Here is a 22,418-nt window from a genome sequence, read left to right on the forward strand (position 1 = left end):
TTTGTTACTAACTTTAAATGCCTGTGTTTAAGCTATAATATGTATCACTAGCTTGGCACTAACAAAATCCACTGGGGTACTAGGAAAATTATCATTACGTTAACTGTGGCAATCGGATAAACAAATGCTAGTCAATGAAATTAAAAGCTTCCTATTTTAAAGAATGCTATGCTTATAATGTTATGACTTTACTTGGCTCTTACTGAAATTAAATTACTTTTTTGTCCTGCATTCTAACATCAAAGAACCAATGTACCAAAATAATAATAATAAAAAAAAACATCCGATCTGACGGAACAATATTGAGTCACATATTCAGAGATCTTAGTTCATACAAATGTGGCTTGAATCAGAGTGGAGAAAGTCAAATTTCATGTGGCTAGTGCTGGGCAATATATCAATATTTATCGTTATCGAGGTAAATTACGTCACAAAATGTCACAGTATGCTTCTCTGAGTATGTCATGCATTACTTAAAACCACAATTTAGACTAAAAAGAGAATAGTTAGTCCTGTTTAACTGGATTTAGTGCAGTACAGTGTGTGAAATTTTGAATACAAGTAATAAGATTAATAATTTTTGACCATTTTAAGTGTGGCATTTCTTTATCTGTTCTACATTATCAGATGTCAGAAAAATAATTATCATGACACATCACAGTATTGTGATATAACATTTTGCCATATCGACCTCCTTTACATAGCTGTTGAAACTGCAGGTAATCAGATATGCCAAAAAACTGGATTTGAGCTGCATGTCTGAACAAAACGTTCTCAGCCATTAAGATGTTATTAACTTTAATTACCTGTAACCTGTGCCTGTTTTTTTGCTTTGAAAAACATTTCTGCGTTTCAGATCATACTCTGGGATCAACAGGGACCTGAAGCCATTTGGCAGCAAGTCCTTTCGGCTGACTCCCATGGCTGTGGTGACGTACTCAGGAGATTCTTTTAGCTGACTGGGACAAGGTTCTGTTCCTCTAGGCCTCGCCCCCCATCGCCGGTACATCTGTTACCATGTTCTCCTTTGCCTGAGGAGGCAACTGCGGTCTGAATATTAGTGGACAATCCACAAGGCCAAACGTTAGCAAGTGTTTATGCTAACTAACCGTGGCCACATAGTGATGATGAGTACGAACACCAGGTTAAATCTAAATGTAAACCTCACTTTAACAAATTACAGGCTTCTGTTGACTTAGTTAGATATTTACATACCTACATGTTTCATAGTCATGGTAGCATGACTAAGACTGAATGTCTATTTTTAGCTTCTATAGTGTTGTCGTATAAAAACTACATTTCCCGTCGGGCACTGCGGCGGAGTTGTAGTTCTCACCTCTGATGACTGCGCAGGTGCGGTGTGCTATTTATTTGTTTCCCACCCGTATTCCAACGGACTGCTTGCTCGTGAATACGAGTCAGTGGCCAATCGCAGCGCAGCTGGCCGGACGCCGATAGCCAATCGCGGCGCAGGAGAGGCGGGACTCCAGAGTGAAAACGTTCGGGAAAGAACCGAGCGGATAACAACACTTTCTCTCTCTTGCGAAATAATCGGGGGAAAAATATAAAATAAAAATAAAAAGAATGCAGATCACGCTGAAAACCCTCCAGCAGCAGACGTTCAAAATCGACATCGACGGAGAGGAGACGGTGAGAGCTCGGAACAAACGCGTTTCGGTGGGGAAAAAAATAGAATGAGAAAAAATAAAAAAACCGACAAAAGTTGTTGGCTTCGCTAGCGCTAGCGTTAGCATTAGCCTTAGCTTTACCTCACGTTTCTGACAGCTGCGGTCTGCTGGGCTGATTTAACTCGCGTTATAGGAGCTAATTGTCCATATGTGGGCGTTTATTAGCATCGTGTTTGTGTATTATGTACGGCGAGACGGGTTATCGGAGAAAAAGTTGGGACTGAGACGCGCTAGCTTAGCATACCTTCCCGTTAGCATTGCAGCTAACGCTAATTCTGAGTTTTTGGGTACTTAGAAGTTTTCACCCAGACTCAAAGCAAAGTGTAGTTAGTTGTTCACTTAGTCTTTAATGGCTTGTAAGAAAACAGCACTAAATGCAGGGTTCACGTAATGTTCTTTTAACCAAGCAGCGTTAAGCTAATTAGCGTTAGCTTTTAGCTAATCGTGTGTGATGAGCTCGTTTCTGGTTCAGCATGCTGACCTGCAGGACGTGCATTTGTCAGCGCGGTTGTATGAATTATATCTCTGCTTTGGGTTAATAGACACCTAATATACACCACTGGTGAGTTTAGTTCTGAGTAAACTTCAGATACAGCGGTAATTTGTTACGGTTAGCTCGTTAGCTTAAGCTGCGTGGCCTGCATGGTCTGCATGGTCTGATGAGTTTTATGTTCTTTTATAATTATTATTTTTTTACAGAGCTACAGCACATTCATTAGAGAATGTACATGCTGGGTGGGTGTGTGTGTGAATGAATCACATTGGCTGGTGCTTTTTAGGCAGAAGGTGGAGCAGCTGCTGGGTTAGTGTAGTGACTCAGTGATATTAAAGGGGAATTCCACCCACTTTTTAAAAAACTGTGCATAATTAAGTGGCTAAGATGTAAACAAACTCCATTCAGAGTGGTTTGGTGTGAAATGCTCCCTTCTAGAGAAACTTAGAGTCAGAATTTGTTCACAGTGGTGGTGATAGGAACCAGACCAGATCCACCTCTAAAAGATCCCTCACAGAAGGTTATTACGTTATCATTACTAATAGGGCTGAAAGATTAATTGTTTTTATACCAAATCACTAAAGCTGCAGTTTTTATTATACAACACATTAGGAACAAGTTTTAAATGGAGACTTAACCTAATAACACAGGGGTTTTGAACTGTAGATGAGTTAGACCAATCAGAAGCAACGGTACACCTGTGTTATGTATATGTGACATGAAAGCCTTCACAGCTAACATACTCATTGTGTAAGTTTCATGCCAGAACAGGTGGATATTCTACCCTTCTTGGCTGAAAAAAGAGGCCTGGAAATGAATTTATAGAAAATTGTTGCACATTATGGCAAAATAGTCTTATTATTTTGCCATAATGTTAACTTGTTATTTCAGATTTTCCACTATTTTCCATCATCAACATTCCATATAAACTCAGAAGACTCGTGTAGGTTCACTGGTGGTTCTGGATGGTAAATAAAATGTCTATATTTGTGTTGTAGTCATGGCGACCCCTGGTTCCTATCACCACCACTGTAAAGACATCTGAACCATTTTACACCAAACCACTCTGAATCTCTCTCAAACACTGAATTATGCAGAAATAATCAGTGGAATTCCCCTTTAACCATAACGGGTTTGGTTCCTGAATTCTGTCAGAAAGCATTATTGATCAGATTTCTGTCATCACTCTTACTTTCAATGGATGAAGACCGTAAACGTATGGATCTGGGTCCACGTGACTTTGTCATACAGACTTCCTAAGCAGCCACGTGGCTACGAAAAGTTTATGGTCTTCAGTCTTCCTGCTTTGACTGGATATTTCCTGGGATTAATCAAAACGGCAGATAAATTAGTTCTAAATCTTTAGAAGTGCTGTTTAAGCTTAGTCATGGTGGCAGAGAGGGCCTGACTCATAAGGCTCTAGGGCTGCTCAATTATGGTAAAAATCATGAGTTATTTTGGTCAGAACTCACATCACCTTTATTTAACACAGTTACTCACTGACGTTGGAAACATCGTGAATTCATTGAACTTCTTAAAAAAAAAAAGTCTTAACAGTGGATTTCATTATACTTTTAAAGATAATTAAACTAAAAAAACCAAAGAAAAATGATTATATGCTTATAAATAAATAATATAATAATAAATAAAAATAAGGTCAAGTATGTTGTCCTGCACTTCCACAGCCTACTGAAAACACCTAAACATGTATAAAAAATAATAAATAAAAATAAATTAGCTGCCCTGAAGTGAAAATTGACTGTCCTGAATCTTAAACTGCTTTGTTTACATTATTGATTTTTTTTTTTTTGTGATTCCCTAAAACATCAAATGCCAGATAGCAATACTCTCAAATACAATGCACACAAACACGTATGTATGAGTGTATATGTAACTAAATATGTATTGTTTTAAAGCGACACTTAACTCTTTTAGTAAAGAAATCACTTTGTGTTATTTTTTTGGAGTACTTCTTAATTATTGTACATTAATGAGCAGCAGCATTTCTGTATTAGGCATCAGAAATAGCTAGTAAAGAGTAATCATAGTTATTCACACCTGATTTATTATTTATGGCTGCTTTCAGAATAAAATCGGAGCAATATCATATTATTGTGAGTCTGAAAGGGTTAAACGCTGTGGTGCTACGTGATGTTGGCTAATAATTGTACACAGTAAGCACTTCACTACAGTCTGTGTGCAATACTACCATAATCTCTAGTGCACAGAGTAAATGTTTGTTATAGGGCTGGGTAATATGACAGTATATATACCATTTATTGTGATAAATTACATCATAATTCAATATTGTGAACATACTGTGTTTATCAGTGCTTGTAGACACTCACCAACTGCATGTTTCACTATAAAGAGAGAAATATTAGTCCTGTTTAACTGGATTTACTGACAAATATAAAATATAAATAAGTGTTCAGTTTTTGACAGTATTATTTTTTTTTAAATAGATTTTTTTTGGACGTCTGGAAAAATAAATTTCGTGACATCACTTATTGTGAAAGTTTCTTGAGGTATTGTGATATTTGATTTTTGCCACCACTAGTCTGTTAAACATGACCAATTAAAGCTTGTAATGTAGAGCATGCTAAAAATGTGAATAGCTTTTATATAATATAGCTTGATGCTAATATTACATAGAAATTCCAGTTGATGGGCTAATAGAAAGTAGCATAATGCTAGCTGTCGAAATTTGATAAAGTGCAAAGTGAATTAAAACAGTTTCTGGATTAAACATTCAGATTATTTAGGGTGAGTGTGGACGGCCGGCGCGTTCATGCTTTTATGGCTGTTTTGTATTCATGAATACAAATAACTGCAGCCTTGACTGCTCACATTTACTTAACTTACATCTTATATTTCAGTCTTGATATACATGATATTATTGGTTAATACTATTTTCCCATTTGCTGGTGCACAGTGTTTTACTATATCAGCCTCATTGTTTTTTTTTTTGTTTTGTTTTGTTTTTGTCTCTAAATATACTTTCATTTTGAAAGTGATGCCTGCAGCACATTCCAAAAAATAATATGGGGCAATTTAAGACAAGGAACACTGTGAAATGTTCAGAACACATCCTAATTAAACGATGCATTTATTGTGTCTAGACCGTAACCGCTTTGCCAAAATGCATCAGTAGAATATCGAACAGTTAAAAATTGTTCCTTAACACGCCATTGCAAGGATTTTAGGTATTTCATCATCCTATACAGTGCGTTATATCAAAATATTCAATATCCAGAGAAATATCTGTGCATAAAGTGCAAGGCCGAAAACTGCGACTGAATTCCTGTGACCTTTGACCACTCAGACTGCACTGCATGCTTTTGTGATGATCACCACATGGCCTGGAGAATACTTTGACACACAGTTTCAGTAAACACCGTCTGTCGCTGCATCCACAAAGGCAGGTGAAGACTGTGCCCTGCTCTGTGGAAGATACATATTAACAACAGAAACACCGCTGACTTCTCTGGGTTCAAGCTCATCTGAATTGGACTGATACTCAGTGGAAACATGTATTGTGGTCTGACAAGTCAGCCTTTCAGACTGTTTATGGAAATAATGGACGTTGTGTCGTCAAAGAAGAAAAAGACGCTCCATATTGTTACCAGTGTAAAGTTCTAAATCCAGCATCTGTCTTGGTGGGGGTGGGTGTGGGGGGCCGGGGATATTAGTGGGTGATCTGTAAAAGTTCCGTTAAACACATTTTGGAGCAACATATGCTGCCTTTTAGACGCTGTCTTTTTTAGGGACGTCCATGATTATTTCAACATGACACACCAAGAAACATTCTGCAGCATGGCTGAGTAATCAGAGAGTGTGCACTGAAAACTTCTTAAGCTCAAAATACGACAACAAGGGCCTGTACAGGTGCACAGCTGAAGACATGAATGACAAATGAATGGCAAGAAAATAATATTAATACTTTATAATATTGTAATACTATAATCTATACTTTCAAAACTGGATCAGTTTGTCTTCAGTCCCCAAAGACAAGGTATTAAATTTGGAATCAGTGCATATTCACAAAAAACAATGTTCAAAGTTCATAAGGTACAACATAAAATACTGTGTTTTTGTGCTGCATTGAGTTTAATACAGGGCAAACAGAATTGACTTATCACTGCTTTTCTCTTTTATTAGAATTTTGCACAACGTTTTAGGAAATGGGTTTGTGCTTGTAAGATAAACAACCAGTTTTAGCCTCTTACTGGGAGGTAGTTCTTATGGGTGAAGAGGTCCACTTTGCTGGAATAAAGGTTATTATTTCCTGCTGAGCACTGCGTTTGGACTCTGACTCATTTTTACCATCCTAACAGATTGCGCTCTCTGCTTTTACAGGTAAAAGCCTTAAAGGAGAAAATCGAGAATGAAAAGGGGAAGGAGAGCTTTCCTGTCGCTGGACAGAAGTTGATCTATGCAGGTATGTCCTCCCCCTCTCTGTCTCTCTCGCTCTGTCTCTCTCTCTGTTTTCCCTTTTCCATTTTCATTGACATTTTGATAAGGTTTTGTCGTGGCCGATTTGATGGAAACGGGCCGTCTTGATTTAATTATGTGGCGCTGTTTGGCTGCCCTGTACAGCCCTGATAAGAAAACAGCCCCGAGACATGCATATGATTTGTTGTCACCAGTTTCTGTGTGTAATTATGTGAAATGCAGTGATAAAGCTCAGTTCCGTGCACTGGGAGTTGTGGAGCGTCGTCCCTTCAGCTCACCGATGGGAGAAATGACGGCCGAGCCGGGCAGGAGGGAATTACGCCTGTCAGGGAGAAGGAGGGAGAAATCTGCAGCCACTTGTACCGGCTGATAAATTGCATGTAATGTCTTTTAATTATTTTGTCCCCCACAGGCAAAATCCTTAACGATGACACCGCACTTAAGGAGTATAAGATAGATGAGAAGAACTTTGTGGTCGTCATGGTTGCAAAGGTAAGAGATCAGTCTTATCAACGGTGAATGAAACCCTTTTCCCTTTCCTTTCTTAACCCCTTTTCACAGTAACAAGAAAAGGCAATTTCCACCTGTTTTGGAGGAGGCCTTTCAGTTGAACCGTGCATTTTATTTTCTTCCAGTAGCGTTGATGGAATGTATTTAGATGGAAATGTGTGTGGTTTACAAATCTGAAAGCAATTTGGATTTTCATGTCAACAGTTGTGCTTTCAAGTCAACACTTAAAAAGTGGTTTAACCTCTTATGCTCGTGGGTATATTTCAGATTTTCCATCTGAATTTACATGCCCAAATTGTAAGGCAAATTATTGAAACAAATGTAAAAAAAATTTTTTTTCTTTTTTTTTTTTGTAAAAGCTCCCCTCAAATTAACAGAATGTGTTTAATGATCATAAACATAATGCTATATGCTTATAATTTACAGTTTATCTTCTTATAAAGTTTTAAAATTATATTACCCATCTATTTGACTGGAAAGAAGACTCTCATATGACACCCTAAGACTCTCGAAGACTCTCATATGACACCCTAAGACTCTCTAAGACTCTCATATGACACCCACCACCAATGAAACTTATGGTAGTTGTGAAGTAAAGAATATGATGAAGTTAAAAAGGTTAAATGGTGTTTTTTTTGTATTTAACATGAAGAAAGCTGCAGTTGTGTTGTACACATTATTTTGGCTTGGTCATCAAGAGGTGTGATGTTTTTACAGCGTAGGTTCTCACCTTTTCCCCTTTTTCATCCCTCATTGCTCGCCAGCAGCTCAACACTGAGTCACATTTTACACGCAGAGAGCCAACAATGTTCTTGTTAATCTGATATGAATGCAGAGAAAACATACTATTTAGCTGTATTCGTTAAATATATCCAAGATCTCTTACGGTTGGTGGAATGGCCACATGGGGGCGTGCAGAAAGAGGTTAGGGGGAGCCCTGCTTTGTGATACTCTCAGGTGTGTAGGGTCTAGTGGAGCTTGAACATACATGAACATTAGCTAGTTGGGATAGATTAATGCTAGTTCCTCAATAGCTTAAACTAGATCCAAATATTATAAATTGAACATTTTTATTATTATTATTATTATTATTATTATTATTATTATTATGTTTTAATCAGTGCTCCACCCACATGTGTGCTTTCATGGGTACTGTGTTGAGAGACTGGACAAGCATTACAGAATGCTGATCAACCTAATGAGAAACCGTAGAACAGACTCAGTTTATATCACAATACCTACATTTAGAGTCGGTTATTCATTCAGCCTAATGAGAAACTGTAGAACAGACTCGGTTTATATCACAATACCTACATTTAGAGTCAGTTATTCATTCAGCCTAATGAGAAACTGTAGAACAGACTCAGTTTATATCACAATACCTACATTTAGAGTCGGTTATTCATTCAGCCTAATGAGAAACTGTAGAACAGACTCAGTTTATATCACAATACCTACATTTAGAGTCGGTTATTCATTCAGCCTAATCGACATTGCAAGGCTATGTGCTTGATTTTATTCACCTGTTAGTACTGGGTGTGGCTGAAACACCTGAACTCAAAATTATGATCGGTGTCCACATACTTTTGACCATATAATGTATTTCTGGTATCCAGACTCTCATTGACACTCAATAAAGCTGTGGTTTAAAATTATTGGTCAAGGTAATTCAAATGAGTGAGGAGGTGTTGTTAAATCTGAGTTAACTGTTTCCTCAGCCTAAAGCGGCCCCTGCCGCCGCTCAGCCTTCTGCCGCCGCCACGACGACCAGCAGCACCTCCTCCAGCACTACAGCTCCCACAACCCCCTCAACCGCCTCAGCAGCAGCCAGCGACAAACCCGCGGAGATTGCCCCGAAAGAGGACAAACCGGCTGAAGAGAAACCGCCTTCGAGTGCAGCGCCCTCCTCCACACCTGCCAGGTACACCTCACTTGCCTTACCAGCAGAGGGAGCTCTGGGTAGTTTAGTATGTGTAAAATGCTCCACAGGAGGTCCTGTCACAAAGCAGCTTCAGAGACCTGTGCTTGGACTCCTAGTCAGGGGATTGAGGCAGTTCTGGAGAATAAGCTCGTTGGGCCTGCTTTAAACATCACTGTCCTGCTTAAAATTGGTTTAATAAAGGGTATTGCCTACATCAGGGGTGTTTAAAATTCAGTAACGTCCAGTTAGAGAAAATTTCCTCAAGCAGAGGTCTGGAACATCATAATGTCTATCCTGCATTATGATTCAGTGCCATATACTGTATATTTAAGTAGCCTAGTAGTAATATCAACATGCCAGAATCAAATAAAGTAAAATTCAATAATATTCCAACAATATTCATCAGTTTTCACACCAAACTCGATGAGTTATAAATAACAAACACTCTAAGATCTGTGTTTTGTCTCGTAGTAGCGCTGGACATTAATGCCTTTAATAATCGCCCCCGTCCCGAACATATGAGAGATACTGAGCTGCCCGTGGGAAGAATAAACATGTAAGAGTGTCCATTCTGGATTAAAAGCCCTGTTTTAGAGCACCATGTGAGTGAACTTTCCTTCGACTGCTGTTTCTCGTCTCTGCCCTGTGTGTCTGTGTGTCACTGACTCAAGTTGCATTGCTTGTCGTAATAAACAGATCTGATTGGCTGAGTACTGGCCGTGGCACGACGAGGCGGCAGGAGGTCATTCATATTCAAAAGCAAAAGTTCATTGGCAGTGCAAAGTGGGCGGAGTCAGCGACGCAAAGAGGTTTTATGCAAATAAGGAGCGAAGCAACGTGACGACTACCAATAGGAATTGAGCATTAAGCAGCCTAGATAATTGTTCCTACTAGAGATGGAATAATGGCAGCAGTGCTTTCGCCACAAATAGACAGTAATCACAAAGATCACATACTGTTTTCCTCACACTGACTGCACCGACAGGGGTTAAATAAAGATAAGCACACAAGCGATTTCTCACCAGGATTTTCATTTGTAGTGGGAACGCTTCTGATTTGTGCTTGGCGTCAGTGAAGCCATGGCCCAGAGGGGTTGAGCGACAAACAAGAGGCAAAAAGTTGCTGCCAGTGTGAATACAGGGTAATATTTACAACGTATGCGATTGGTCTGTGAGTCTCCTGGGCTGCTGAACTGGTACAGTAAAAGCTAGAAAAGTTACACTGGTTAAAATAAAAACAGGTCAAAATCAAATAATTCTCAAAACAGCAGTGGTGGTGATAGAAACCAGGGCTCACGATGTCTACAACACAAATGTAGACATTTCATTTACTATCCAAAACCACCAGTGAACCTACACATGTTTTTTGTGGAAAGCTGAAGGTAGTATATTAGTGGTAAATCTGAAAAAAACCCCACATTTTTGGGGACTATTTTGCCCCATAGTGCCCTTTGTGTACCTCTCCACCATGAATGCATATAAGAAATATAATTTGGGCCAAAATCTTCTCAAAACTAAAACAGTGTCTCAGTCATCAGGCAGTGAATTCATAACCATTTCATGTAGGAACTTTCTGTGAGGGAGCTTTTAGAGGTGGACGTCTGGTTCCTATCACCACCACTGTGAACAGTTCTGACTCGGTAAGTTTATCTAGAACAGAGAGTTTCACACCAAACCACTCTGAACCGCTCTGATTACATCTTAACCAGTTAAGTAAATCATACATTTAGAAAGAGTTTATGATAATAGTTGTTTTATTTAAATGAACAGATTACTGTAATAGTGGAACCCGCCGAATGAAAACTGCACATCTCAGACCGTGCGATGCAGATCACTCAGCCCTGGGGCAGAATTATGGTTAATCAGGCCATGAACGCCCCCCAGCTCTGAGTTTGCTTGTTGGAATAGGATGCCTGTTAATGTGTACTTTCATAGCTGCTGTTGTGAGTTTGGACAAACTCTACAGAATGCTAGAATATCCTATTCAGCCTAATGAGTAGAACAGACAGCTTGTATCACAAAATATGGAGATAGAACGGTTGATCATCCAAGGCCATAAATTCTATTATTGACCTACATCATTGAAACAAAGCTGTATAAATCCTGAGATTATGTAAAAAACTGAGGTCCATTGTAACTTTAAATAAATCCATACTATAGGGTTACATTCTCAGCTTCCATTTTTTGCACATATGTCAGAAAGGGATGCCAAATCCTATTAAATTTTGTACAGATCCTTGAAGAGAGAATTTTTTTTTTTTTTTTTAAACACACTGCATAACCTCTTTTGATCCACTGAGAATAATTAGGGGGAAGAGGGTCCCCACACCTAAGCAGTATTAATCGCACTGGCCAGCAAAGTGCAAAAGGCCAATCTGTTGCATTTATAATTATTTAGTTGGGTATCTGGGGGGTGCAACACCAAATAATGCTATATAAGGAGAGCAGCCTGTTGGTTGTTCTTTAATCAGGAAACCCCTCAAACTTCCTCTTGGAGGTGTTTAATGAGCAGCTAACGAGCAGCTCAGCAGAGCAGCTGTTGATCGCGTCTCACTGGCTGATCCAACGCCGCGTCCCAAACCACACACTTCTGTACTTCACCTACTACACTAATGAGTGCACTTCTATTGGGATTTGCGCTATTTTTACACACTGTTTGGTTTATTCTTCCTGAAGGTGCTGTGAATCCTGAGTGCTTATGTAGAGTTTTTAATCTGTATCAAGAACCTGTCGGGAACTTTCTCCAGTGCTTCTGCTTCAGAACACAGATAACCTGCCTGTCTTACTTTTAACATGCTCTCTCTCTCCCCCCTAATTCTGCAGTTCTGGTGGACTGACGAATGTGAACATTTTCGACGAAGCGACTTCTGCTCTGGGTGAGCTGCAGTGTTTATATCAGAGTTAATAATGCTGTTTATTATATTTAAAAGTCTTTACAGAGACTAAGAAATGTGATTGTTCTGCCTTTATACCCTCGAATTAACTGTGCGTTCTCATATTAGTACACTTTAAAAAATGACTCTTCAAGGGTTCATTAGTAAAGACAGGGGTTCTATGTGAAAGCAAAGCAATAAGCCATGAGAGGCCATGCGTTACTGCAATTTTATCACAGTTGAAGGGTGTTGGCATGACGCAAAGTGGAGTAAAAACCCCTTCCTTGTGATAAAATCACAGTCACACGCGACCTCAAGTGGCTTATTGCTTTTATAAAACGCCAGCCAATATAAAACATAATGAAACAAAATAATTTACTATAAATAACAATCGACATAAATATTCCGCCAAGAAATGTAGTTCCTTTAGCATGTGAGGTCGTTGCAAAGCAACCATGGACTGCTGAACGCAGAGAAGAATGTACGGTCGCCCATCACTGTATAAGGCAGAATTTTTATATATAGGTGTATATATATATATATATATATATATATAAATTGTTCCGTGCAGGGAACTATTTAATCATGCAAATGGCTGTTTGTGTTCATAGTTCTATATTGAACCACTGTCTTCACTAAAGAACCCTTGAAGAACCATCTTCTTAAGACTGTAATAGTACTAAACTTTGTTCAGTACCGTTTTTGTGAGGCTGAAGTTGTCTTCCTGTTCGCCAGCTGCTATTTTGAATTTTCCTGTTCCAGCAGCTACACCATTTAAGGTGGAATGGACATTACGCTCATTCGCCTTTATCTCATTAGGGTTGGAAAGCAGTATTGACACCTGACTTTATGCTGTTTATTTCTCTCTGCAGTGACGGGTCAGTCGTATGAGAACATGGTGACGGAGATCATGCTGATGGGTTATGAGAGAGAGCAGGTGGTGGCAGCGCTCAGGGCGAGTTTCAACAACCCGGACCGCGCCGTCGAGTACCTGCTGACGGTGAGCGTCACAGAAATGTGGAGTGGAAAAGGGAGAAATGGAGATCTTGGGAAAGACTTCCGGAGTCAAATTAAGCGTACTACTGTGTACTAGTAGTGGGCAGTATACTGGTTGAAATACTATTTATGGTGTTAGTTTAGTGAATGCTGTTATACCGGCATTCAGATAAATGCAGAAAACACACCGTTCAGACAGGCCAGTCTCTTGGGTTTAGCCGTTAGCCTAGCATTTAGACTAGCCGTCTCTCCGTGTGCTCTGCCTACGGCGCTCCTCGCTCGGCCAGCTGCTTTAGCTGCGGTCTCGGCCTACAAGCTAAGAGGCTCTGCAGCTCCTCAGTTAAAACTGAGTGAACGGCTGTAATATTTACTAAACTCCAGCAGCGTCTGACTCTCGGAGATTAAAGCTCGAGTGTGAGAGACGCACAGATGAGACTAACGACTTTCAGGCTATAAACTACATTCAGCAGCGTTTAGAGGAGCCGCTGTGGGCTTTACACTCACTCACCTTCATCTCGGTAGGGTTAGAGAGACACACTGACACCTGACTGTATAATATATATTGATCATTTCTGTTTTTACTGTTTCACCCAATGAAAATATTTTAGATTTACTTCAGCTGTTACTAAATATGGTTCTTATTAAAAGTGAAGGAACATCCAGAATAATATGGCATCATTAATCTACTAAAAAAGGTTGCTTAAGCGTCCAAAATGGTTTGATTTTAAAAAAACAAACAAACAAAACATAAATACAGTATGCAGTGATACATACCGAAACCATCAGGAATCAAAAACAGTTTTACCCGTGCCGCCCACTACTGGTAATTTATGGAAAGGGATGTTTATTTTATTAGTTTATATGTGTATAGGTTTCTAGTTCTTGTGATGTTGTTACAGTGTTCCTGTGTTCTGTGTAGTCAGTGTTGGGGTGTGTATGTGTGTGTTTTAGGGCATCCCTGTAGAGGGTGAGGGCAATGCAGGTGGTGCTGATCCAGTGGCTCCAGCAGGGGGCACTACTGCTGCCACCACTGGCCTCTCCTCTCCCTCCAGCACAGCTCCGACACAGCCCAGCGCTGGATCAGGTGGTGAGGGTCTCTCACACACACAGCTCTGTATTTCACAGACAGCTGCTCTGCACAGTAGACTGTTATCTCTCTCAGGTCCGACACGTTTCCAGGCTTTTACTGTGGCTCTTTCTAGACAGTGAGCTGTTTATGATAACTGCAAAAAAATAACACCGCTTATAACGTAGAACATGTTCTTACTGGCAGCATTTCTAACAAATATGTAGGTATTGGTGTTGCACAGTATTTATAGCGCCATTAAGAAGTCCTCGTCTCCTTGTTGGTGGGTGAGCTGTAACTCTGACTGTGCTCTGATGGAGCTCGTCTCATCACCGTTACTGCAGATACAGCCCTGCAGGAGGATAAACACCAACAACACAGACCAGAATGACCATCAGAAAGATTTAAAGACATGTAGACGCTTTAGATGCATTCCAAAAAAACACTACGAAGAGATTAGCTACATCGGTGGATCCGTATAACCTGCACATCTCCAGAGTTCAGAACATTCCAGTGTGTGAGATTTTATAAAAACTAATAGAAGTGGCTACAAAACTGACAAAGCTCTTAAATAGTAAACTCATTACCTCTTTATTAATGCTAGCATGTTAAATTCTTTAAAGTCTGAGTTCATTACTTTTAATAGCACTAATTTATTGAATTATTAAATGATGGATTCAGTACTAATGCTAACTTATTAAAGTATGAGTTTGTTACTTTAAAAATTTAAGTATTAATAAATAACTAACCCATACTAACTTATTAAATTTAATGTATGGGTTCTTTACTGTTATTAATGCTAATGTGTTGATTTTATTCATGCCATGGGATCATTAACCTTAATAAAGTGTGAGCTTATTGCTTTTATAAATACTTGCTTATTAAATTATTAAAGGATGGGTTAATAATTTTTATTAAAGCTCTCTTATTAACTTTATTAATTGGTGGGTTAATTTACTTTATTAATGCTACCTTTTCAGCTATAGGTTCCTTGAGTTTATCAGCAGTATATGGACACGGCTGTGGTTCAGAATCGTTATCAGTACAGTCCAGCGCTCATGTCTAATGTTCTGTTTAAAACACTGTAGTAATGTTTTGCTGTGAGGGGCTTTTTCTCCCGATGTGTGACGCGCTCTCTCTGGTGGGTGTGTGTGTGTGTGTGTGTGTGTGTGTGTGTGTGTGTGTGTGTGTGTGTGTGTGTGTGTGTGTGTTTACAGCTAACCCTCTGGAGTTTCTGAGAAATCAGCCGCAGTTCCTGCAGATGAGGCAGATCATTCAGCAGAACCCCTCACTGCTCCCAGCCCTGCTGCAGCAGATCGGCCGAGAGAACCCCCAGCTACTGCAGGTACACAAATCCAAATGATCCACTACCCAAATAGTACCTGCTCTGTGAGGGTCCATGGGGGTCCTGACCACTGAAGAACAGGGTAAAAGGGGGCCAACAAAGTATCAGAGAAACAGATGGACTACAGTCTGTAACTGTAGAACTACAGAGTGCACCTATATAGTAAGTGGAGCTGATAAAATGGACATTGTGCGTAGAAAAAAGGAGGTGTGTCCGTGTGCTTGTAGGAACTTTCCTTTAGTGGTATTAAACCTGTAATGGACAAGTTCTCAGGTGTTAAAGCCCCTCCTGATGCTCAACAAACAGAGAATATAAATCTCTTATTTAATGTTCCTCTTAGAAACTGTTACAAGTGGTTGACATTTTTGCTGTTGAGGGTTATGAAATAAACAGCCTTACCATTAAAATACATTTTATAAATGTGTTGGATCTTTGTTAGATGTTGCCACCTCATTGTAGGCCTTTAATTTCTATTTATTTATTATTTTTTTTAAATCCTTTTTCAAAAGAACATTTTGTTGGTCAGAATTTTGGTCACTCCCTCATACAGTGTAAAAAAAAATAATTGGAGAAGTTGCATTGTTTTTACATAGTGTTTTAGAGTAAATATGCCTACGGACTTGAAATGTAAAACTTCACAGATCAGTGAGAGAGTAATGAGACACTTTCAGAGTCTTTCAGACGGTGCCAATAAATCATAGCAAAACCTTACGACTTGAAGTAAGATTATACTGCAATGATAAAGTGTATATATGTTTTTTTCCCTTTTTTACTCTCTTGAACATATCAGTGTTTCATTTAAACACAAAATAAATCAAGAATTTTCATTTTGGGAGCGTGACAGCTGGCACCTCTTGTGCCAATTAAATCTCACCACTAGAGCTGGGCGATATGGCAAAAATATAATATTGTGATGCTTCAAGAAATTTGTATGATAAATGATATCTCACAATATTTATTTTTTAAGTCACCTGATCAGCTGGAACAGAGAAAGAAGATCCTACATTTAAAAAAAAAAAAAGTGAACAAAGTGACTTTTATTCAGTATTTGGCACTAAATCCAGTTAAATGGGCTAATTTTGATCTCTTTATAATGAATCATGCAGTTGGTCAGTGTCTACAGGTACTGACGATACACCCACCATGTCCAGAAGACTACATGCTGTATTGTTCTGTGGTTCAGTTCATCACAATAAAATCATATTGTCCAGCCCTACTCACCACACTTTCTTTGTTCTCTCCACAGCAAATCAGCAGCCACCAGGAGCAGTTCATCCAGATGCTTAACGAGCCTGCACTGGAAGCGGGGCAAGGCGGAGGCGGTGGGGGCGTGGCTGAGGCTGGAGGCGGGCACATGAACTACATCCAGGTCACACCCCAGGAAAAGGAAGCCATTGAGAGGGTGAGAGTCGTGCCGTTTAGGGAGCAGCTGTTTGACTCTATTTTAATGTTGCTCCATGTAGCTGTTCACCGTTCGCCTGATTAATACTGCTACAAAGAGGCCTGTGAAGGTGTCTGCTCTGAAAAGGGGTAATGTAGAGGTGCCCAGTCCTGGTCCTGAAGATCTACCGCCCTTCAGATCAAACACACCTGGTTGGAATATTCTGGCCTTCGTTACCTGGATCAGGTGGGTTAGCTGAGGTTTGGAGCTAAACTCTGCAGGGTGGTAGGTCTCCAGGACAAGGGGCCACATTCACGAAAGTGTCTTAGGAAAGAAAATCTTCTTAAGAAAAAATATTCTTCATAGAACTTTTTAAGAATTCTTAAAAACAGCATGAGAGTCGAAGATTATTCCATTAACAGCACAAGAGTTTTTTTTGTGCCGGGGCGCAGTGATACAGAGTTCAGTTGTTGTGAGGTGGTGTGTGTGTGTGTGTGTGTGTGTGTGTGTGTGTGTGTGTGTGTGTGTACTGCTGGTTATGAAATTTAATAAATTCACACAATGGCTGGAAGCATCAAGGAGAAATCTAGAACCAAACACTGTTCTCGGACTTGGCTCACAACACACGCTTTTTTTTTAAACTAACTATTTTTGCGGTATTTGTTTTTTATTGTTGATTATATAAATACTAAATAAATGTGTATGTATTTTTAATTTCTGTATAGGCCTACAAAAACAATACATGTATGTTTGTTTATATTTAACTTAACTATCATTGCTGTGCTGCTGCCGAAAGAGACAGATGAGGATCAAAACTATGAAACCTACTTTACTTACAGCTGTACAGAAGAGCTTTTCTGACGGACAACAAAACCCGCTCTTCTCCACTGCAGCGCTGCTCGATCAGAGATCACTGATGTAGCAGAGCGAGCTAACGACTTTCATCAACATCAGATAGATTTAATGATTTAACTGTTAAAGGAGAACTCCACTGATTTTTCAAAATTTCTGCTTAATTAAGCGGTTAAGATGTAAATATAGATCTTTAAATATAGTCGTTCAGAGTGGTTTGGTGGTGAAACGCTCCCTCACAGAAAGTTCCTACATGAAATGGTTATGAATTCACTGCCTGATGACTGAGACACTGTTTTATGATAGTTTAGAGAACTTAAACTCCATTTATGGTGGAGGGATACATGCAGGACATACCACAGTAAAATAGTCCCCAAAGAAAACTTATTATTTCAGATTTTCCACTATTTTCCATCATCAACATTCATATAAACTCAGAAGACTCGTGTAGGTTCACTGGTGGTTCTGGATAGTAAATAAAACGGCTGTATTTGCGTTGTGATTGTGACGCCTGGTTCCTATCACCACCACTGTAAAGAAGTAAGTCAGTTGGCCACTCAGTTACCCTAAGAACTGCTTAACGCTAATTATGGTATTGGAATCAGTATTTAAGAACCTGCTTGTACCCTGTACAAATGCATCCTTAGGGTTTATAAGCACACACTGAGTAAAAGGAGCAGGAGTCAGTCTGAGAGGTTCAGCTGAAACTTTGCGAGCCGCTCCAGACTTGATTAGGACGTCGACAAAGCGTACAAATCTTCCTCGACACCGGAGGATGAATTATTAATTATCTGTCTCTCGCTGAGGGAGGATGTGCGCTGGCAGAGGATTAGAGAGGGCGCTTGGCGTCGGACAGGAGGCCGGCGCTGGTTTGTAGAGGAACCTAACCTTCTTCATGTCTCTTCCTTCTGTTTTCTCTCCAGCTAAAGGCCCTAGGATTCCCAGAAGGACTTGTTATACAGGCCTACTTCGCCTGCGAGAAGAACGAGAACTTGGCGGCGAACTTCCTTTTACAACAGAACTTCGACGATGACTAAAGGGAGACATAGTCGTTTTGATTTATCCCCTACCTAAATCGCCCCCCGTTTTTTTTCTGTCAATTGATCATATTGGGAAAAAAAGATAAAAATTATATACATTCATACACAGGCAGTCGTTTTCTTTGATATTTTTTTTTTTATTTCCTGACAGTTGCATCTGCTTTTGACACACTGGATGACTCCATCGTGTTTGGTGGAAGGCGAGCTCGTTGGTTTGCTCCTTTCTAGTTGGAGAATCGAGTAAAAGCCAACTTGCTTCTTCTGATAATGACGCAGTGCTACCTGTTTCTTCTGTTTCTGCTTTTTTTATTACTTCATCATTAAATATGATTTTTTTCCATTGTAAGGAAATGAACGCTGGTTTAAAGGATCGATTGCCAAGTTAATGTCTTCACCAGATTTTTTCAAACATCAAGTATGATTGGGAGGGTTTTGTTTAAATGGCATATTCATCAATGTTCATGTTAATGAGATTGCATTCTCTCTCACTCGGACAAAGCTGACACAGGCATCTTTATTTTCCTCTCTCTCTCTCTCTCTCTCTCTCTCTCTCTCTCTCTCTCTCTCTCTCTCTCTCTCTCTCTTATTTTCCGAATTGATCAGTATAGGGACCCCCAGACACTTCAAACTGCAGTTTTAAATGACAGTTAAAAGATTTTTAAATCGATGACAGTGCTGTTACCATTTCTATTTTTGTTTTATTAAAACGGTGAAAGAAAATTCAGCTCTTCTTTGTAGTGCATGCGACACGGACCCTGCAACGGGACTTTGCCCAGTTAGCGCCGGACCCTTGCTCTCCAGCTGACCAATGCAGTCCCATTATACTTCCTTTAAAACAAAATAAAAGAAGTTAAAGGCATGTACATTGCTTCCATAGTTGCTATAATTAGTGTTGACAATTACTATCACTACAAATTTACTGTCATTTTTACAGAAAGAAAATGAATAAAACTTTTCAACATAAAGATCAACTCATTTTTTTTTTTCGGTGGTGAGGACGGGGGACGGAAATTTGTCAGTCGCTCATGCTTTGCTTATTTCCCCTTGAGACGATTCAGAATAGTGTCGTCTGCTTCAACCTAAAATCAAAACTTCTGGTTTTTTTTTTTTGTTTGTTTATTTTTTAAGTGGTGTTTGTTCAGGATTCATTATGTGCATTTTTTTTGTCCAAAGTCAGTTATTTTCCCTCATGATAATTTAATAAATACATATCGAATTATTCAACACTAAGTCTTTTATGTGAAACAACTTTCAGTGCATCCTTATTAAAATTAATTTGTTTCTTTTTGCCTCAAAGTCTAAAAAATGTCTGATGTTGCATTTCAAACGTCCAACTGTATGTGCTGATAAACAATCAAAAAAGGTAATATAAAATTCTAACGAAAATAGTTTGGCATGATTTTTGAAAGCAAAGGCAACTTTAAAAGTGCTCAACTCACTGAACAATTTTTCTCCACAAGTTCTTACCCCTCAAATGTCAGAGCACAACAAGAAACAAAGGACTTTTATTTTGACATGCTTTTAAAAAAGAGGGACCAACGTATTGCCTCATGGATAAGACCCTCAATGACCTTCATGGTGCAATGCTGAGGTCACAGATTTAATAAAGTGTTATTTTTGTCGTGGTTAGAATGGTTTGGTTTACCATGTCAGGTAGACTGTCCTCAGGAGAACCATGTGGAATAATAATGTTTATTTATTTAATAAAATGTGAGTATAAACTGAAGTTGAAGGTCAAAGGTTTCTACAGGTGTCTAAGTAGATGCCTGTTTAATTAGAAATTAGTCTGAAAAGTCAGGCGGCGCAGCCAGTCAGTCAGAGGGAGCAACCAGACCAGCACAGCTTAATAACTGAAATAGGCAATTTAAAGGTTTGATAACACTCACTATGTTTAAGATAGAAAATACACACAGATATAAATGTGAATATATATGCAGATATAAAAATGCACATCATGTCCTTTTTAATAAGATGCTTAAAAAGGGTTGTTTTGAAAATCTTGTCATTGACCTATGTATTCTTGTTCTCATCTGATGACTTTTCCTCCATCTCTAGAACATCTGATTTTTGGCAAGGTTATCTGCTCGTCTCTGTGGCCCCCGACGCACTTTTAAAGTCAAAACCCTGTTAAACCTACCTGGTTCCAGCTGTGCTTTGTGTTGGTGGTTTGTTCTTTGAAACAACTACAAACAACTGCATATAAGTTTATTAATAAATCTTATTGCCACTCATACCTGTGATAAGTACACTCTTAAAGATGGTTCTTCAAGGGCTCTTTAGTAAAGAAAATGTGTAGAACCATGAATACTCAGTTTTTTTTTTTTTGCATGATGACATGGTTCTTCAGATTGATGGAGAATATGCTGTAGATGGTTCTTTGTAGAACCTTTTTGAAAAGGGTTCTTCTATTGTATACAAACTTGACATAACAATAGAGGAACCGTTTACTGGACGGTGTGTGAGGACTGATGAACTGACCAATGCTGTTTTCCCACAATTCAACACATGCAAAAAATGAATCGCCGTTAAACTGGACACAGCCTGAAAACCGGACTGTCCAGGTGAAATTTGGAAGGGTGGCGACCCCACGTCATCGTGCACGAGCAGGAAGGGGAAAATTATATTTACCAATGATATCCTGTTCGACGCTGAGCTGGTTCAGTGACCGCATCCCATTGCAGTAACGTTTTAAAGTGAGGAGCAGCTTTTTAATTTGAACCGGTGGTGGCGCTGCTAACCAGCTAGCCATGCAGACTTCGTAAAGTTTTTTTTGTTTTGTTTTTTGAGAAGTCTGAACAGATTTTGGGAATAATTGTTTGTCTACAAGCTCTGCTTCAGAACTGTGTGTGGACTTTACTGGCCTCTTTCATGAATGTTCTGGCTTTGACCTCAGGTCAGGAATTGTCCAGATTTTGAAAACTTTGTCTACAAATCTGTTTTTAAAATTCCAGTACTGAAGTGTGACTACTAGATCCCTGTAGGCCTTCAATTTAGACCATAAATGTCAAAATGAAGACAAAAATAACAGGAGTACAACACTGTCTGTGTTTACATGCAAAGATTTTCTCCAGTCTGATTGAACACATTCTGATTACAGATTCAGACTGAGGTGTTTTTATTCTCACTCTACTCAACAATCTGATGGAACATCTCTGTTTACATGCTCACTACAAGTGATCTGATCCAACATTACGTACATGCGCAGAGAACCACTTAGTGTAGACGTTACCATGACAACCAGCATCACGTGAGTCCAGTCAGAGTGAGACGAGCAGCAGTGAGCAGCGCTTGTGTTTTTAACTGCTTTAAAATGCCGTCAGACTCAGGAAAACGTCCTTCACATGTCCTTATTAAAGAAGGCCGAGAGGACGACGTCGTGTTCTGAGACACATAAGCTGGACGTCCGTCCCACCGCCGTCTTTTAAAGACCAGAGCATAAACTTCGTCTCCTCTGCAGACCAGTTTCTGCTCCACCATGTTGAACGGTATAAACTCTCACTATGATGTGACGAACATGATCAGAACGGACTTAAACTTTCCGATAGGGAATGTAATCAGATACAGGCGTTTACACTGATATTATTCTTCTATTTAACAGATTATTAACCAGATTACCCACCTCGATCAGTCGGATAGACACTGTGTTCTGAAAGGCCTCAATCGGACTAGTCTATTCAGACTGAGGGGTTTACATGGACGTATTCTATTCTGATTGAGCTGTTAGTCGGATTATTAACGGATTATTAGGCTGCATGTAAACGTGGCTAGTGATGATGAAACACAAACGTTTGAAGCTTGT

General features: G+C 39.3%; 1 protein-coding gene across 1 annotated transcript; it reads left to right on the forward strand.

Annotated features, from left to right (window-relative positions):
* Window positions 1–1,468: 1,468 nt before the first annotated feature.
* On the forward strand, window positions 1,469–19,843 carry rad23b (RAD23 homolog B, nucleotide excision repair protein). The gene is made up of 10 exons (XM_036587929.1): window positions 1,469–1,650; window positions 6,541–6,622; window positions 7,049–7,128; window positions 8,865–9,067; window positions 11,890–11,942; window positions 12,812–12,939; window positions 13,887–14,022; window positions 15,219–15,346; window positions 16,593–16,748; window positions 18,503–19,843. The coding sequence occupies exons 1-10, from the start codon at window positions 1,585–1,587 to the stop codon at window positions 18,614–18,616; spliced, it is 1,146 nt and encodes a 381-aa protein (XP_036443822.1). The 5' UTR covers window positions 1,469–1,584; the 3' UTR covers window positions 18,617–19,843.
* The last annotated feature ends 2,575 nt before the right edge of the window (window positions 19,844–22,418 follow it).

Source organism: Colossoma macropomum, unplaced genomic scaffold, assembly GCF_904425465.1.
Source record: "Colossoma macropomum unplaced genomic scaffold, Colossoma_macropomum, whole genome shotgun sequence".
NCBI lineage: Eukaryota > Metazoa > Chordata > Actinopteri > Characiformes > Serrasalmidae > Colossoma > Colossoma macropomum.

Excerpts from the sequence above, each read along its gene's own strand:
- rad23b (XM_036587929.1), top strand. The coding sequence starts at position 1,585 with ATGCAGATCACGCTGAAAACCCTCCAGCAGCAGACGTTCAAAATCGAC. Across the intron at positions 1,651-6,540 it reads ACATCGACGGAGAGGAGACG|GTAAAAGCCTTAAAGGAGAA; the intron begins GTGAGAGCTCGG and ends CTGCTTTTACAG. Across the intron at positions 11,943-12,811 it reads CGAAGCGACTTCTGCTCTGG|TGACGGGTCAGTCGTATGAG; the intron begins GTGAGCTGCAGT and ends TTCTCTCTGCAG.